Source organism: Triticum dicoccoides, chromosome 3B (genome assembly GCF_002162155.2).
Source record: "Triticum dicoccoides isolate Atlit2015 ecotype Zavitan chromosome 3B, WEW_v2.0, whole genome shotgun sequence".
Taxonomy (NCBI): domain Eukaryota; kingdom Viridiplantae; phylum Streptophyta; class Magnoliopsida; order Poales; family Poaceae; genus Triticum; species Triticum dicoccoides.
In genome coordinates this window covers 853,026,895-853,029,140 of record NC_041385.1, presented here as the reverse complement: position 1 = coordinate 853,029,140, position 2,246 = coordinate 853,026,895, and the positions used below count along the sequence as shown (strand labels likewise).

At 43.3% G+C, this 2,246-nt stretch overlaps 1 protein-coding gene across 1 annotated transcript; it reads left to right on the top strand.

Annotated features, from left to right (window-relative positions):
* Positions 1-916: 916 nt before the first annotated feature.
* LOC119282682 lies at positions 917-1,653 on the top strand. Its single transcript, XM_037562816.1, has one exon. It carries the CDS (start codon positions 1,039-1,041, stop codon positions 1,489-1,491), a length of 453 nt encoding a protein of 150 aa, XP_037418713.1. The 5' UTR covers positions 917-1,038; the 3' UTR covers positions 1,492-1,653.
* Positions 1,654-2,246: the final 593 nt, after the last annotated feature.

The window sequence follows — 2,246 nt, the reverse complement described above, 5'->3', positions numbered from 1 at the left end:
TTTAGCTTTCGTATGTAGTCTATATTTGAATCTCTAAAAGAACTTGTATTTAGGAACGGAGGAAGTAAATCATTCTGCCGCTTGGATCTGTCATCGGTGTACCTCTAGATAGTCCACTACGTTAAAGTACTCATAGCAGAATAGTGTGGGCAGCTACTATCATGCATAGTAGGCGCAACCAACTAGGAGTGAAACTATTGGTTTATGGGTGTATATACAGCCTATTTATAGAAAGAATTAAGTAAAAAGTAAAAAAAATTGAAAATATTTTTAAAATAAAATCGACCTTCCATTATACTTGCAAAAAAAGTTCCACAAAAAGAAAAATAACCCATTGACTTCTTTTAGAAAAAAAGTAAATTTTCATCCAATACTTTTTTGTCCTGAAGTCACCGCTGATTTTTATTCGTGAAAATTTACATACTAGTGCGAAAGAATTTCTAGTTTATTTTAAAAATCTTATTTTTTTACTTTTATTTTTTGTATTATTATTTTTCCTCGTATGGTGTGTATATACACCCAGAAACCAAAGGTTCTTTCCCCAACAAACTGTTGCTGAAATGAACGCTGCTATGGATCTATTAGTACCAGCAGCATCATGCATCACGCTGGCTGAGGAAAATCGCAAATTAACTCGGGTGGTTGCACTGGACCAACAGGGGTCCCATCAGGCGCGTGCTTGCATCACTAGCAGGAGTATTACTTCAACTACCAGCAACGCCATTCCATCCGCCCGATCGCTCCCCATATACGACACGACGTTGACACAGGTCGCTCGAGTGTCATGCCTCAACTCCAGACCTTTGCTTTCACATTCTCTTGCTCCAGAGGTAAGCACTCCAGAGGTAAGCTCCAGAGGTAAGTACAATTTCTTATATAGTTCGCGTCAATGCCTATAAATCCGGCCCTCCCCACCTCCAATCCCAGTATCCCACCACATCAATCAACAAGCCCCCAAGACCAATAAGCCCCCCTGCATCTCCCGAGCGTCTAGTTGAGCCAGAGTTTGCTTTGAGAGATTAAATTTAATCCATCGAGATGGCGTCGCAGGCGATCGAGGTGAACAGGGAGGGCGCGGAGGTGTACCATGGTGCGGCGTTGTGCGCAGAGAAGGCGACGGAGCTGCTGGCCGAGACCAACATGCCGCTGGGCCTGCTGCCGCTGGCGGACATCGAGGAGGTCGGCTACAACCGTTCCACGGGCTTCGTGTGGCTGCGCCAGAAGAAGGCGCTCACGCACACCTTCAAGCAGATCGGGAGGCTGGTCTCGTATGCCACCGAGGTGACGGCCTTCGTCCAGGACCGCAAGATGAAGCGCATCACGGGCGTCAAGAGCAAGGAGCTCCTCATCTGGGTCACCGTCTGCGACATGTACATCGACAAAAACGACCACTCAAAGATCACGTTCAAGACGCCCACCGGACTGGGAAGGACCTTCCCCGTCTCCGCCTACGGAAAGGAGGAGGACAACAAGCACGACGTGGCCAAATAAGAAACCACGGCCGCCATAAAGAATCTTTTTTTATTGCGGGCATACAGAGTTTGACACTACGATGAATACTACATGTACTTATTTTCTATATATATGAACTGTTTTAATAAAGTGAGATTACAAAGTTGTAATACACTAGTTTGGTATTTTGCGGGATTTTAAATCGCAGCCGATCAGAAATGGCCGCTGGCTTTGCATGGCTCCTTAAATCACAGGAAGTCTAGTCATTCATGCCAAAGGCCGACTCCAACGCGCCGATCTAAACGGACACAGATTTTATTCGTTGTTTGTCCGTTTGGCCGCAATTGCCCAAATCTAGCCAGTGCGCCCAACTGGCCAACCCATTTGGTCCGCCTGGCCGGTAGGCAGCCAAATTTACACTATTTTTTAGACTTTCATGCATATAAATCCAATTAAAAGGAGAATATTGCAGATAGTTAAAACAAAATAAATAACATAGTTTTTACAGGCAATAATAAATAGTTTACAACCAAATAAAAATCTCATAGCTTACAATCAGATAAATTTTAATTGTCACAAGTACATTGATAGAAAAAGAGCTGGTATATCTATTAGTTGACAAGATGAGTACACATATACTCAAGCAAATTATTTTGAAGTTGAAACTGAGTTGCTTAATCATGCATTTTAGCATGAAATTGGGCGAACTTTGCAAACCTTAACGGGCATGATCAACTCAACATTTTCACTATGAAAACCAAACTCTTGATCGAAGATGTTGTTATCGCGCTCAT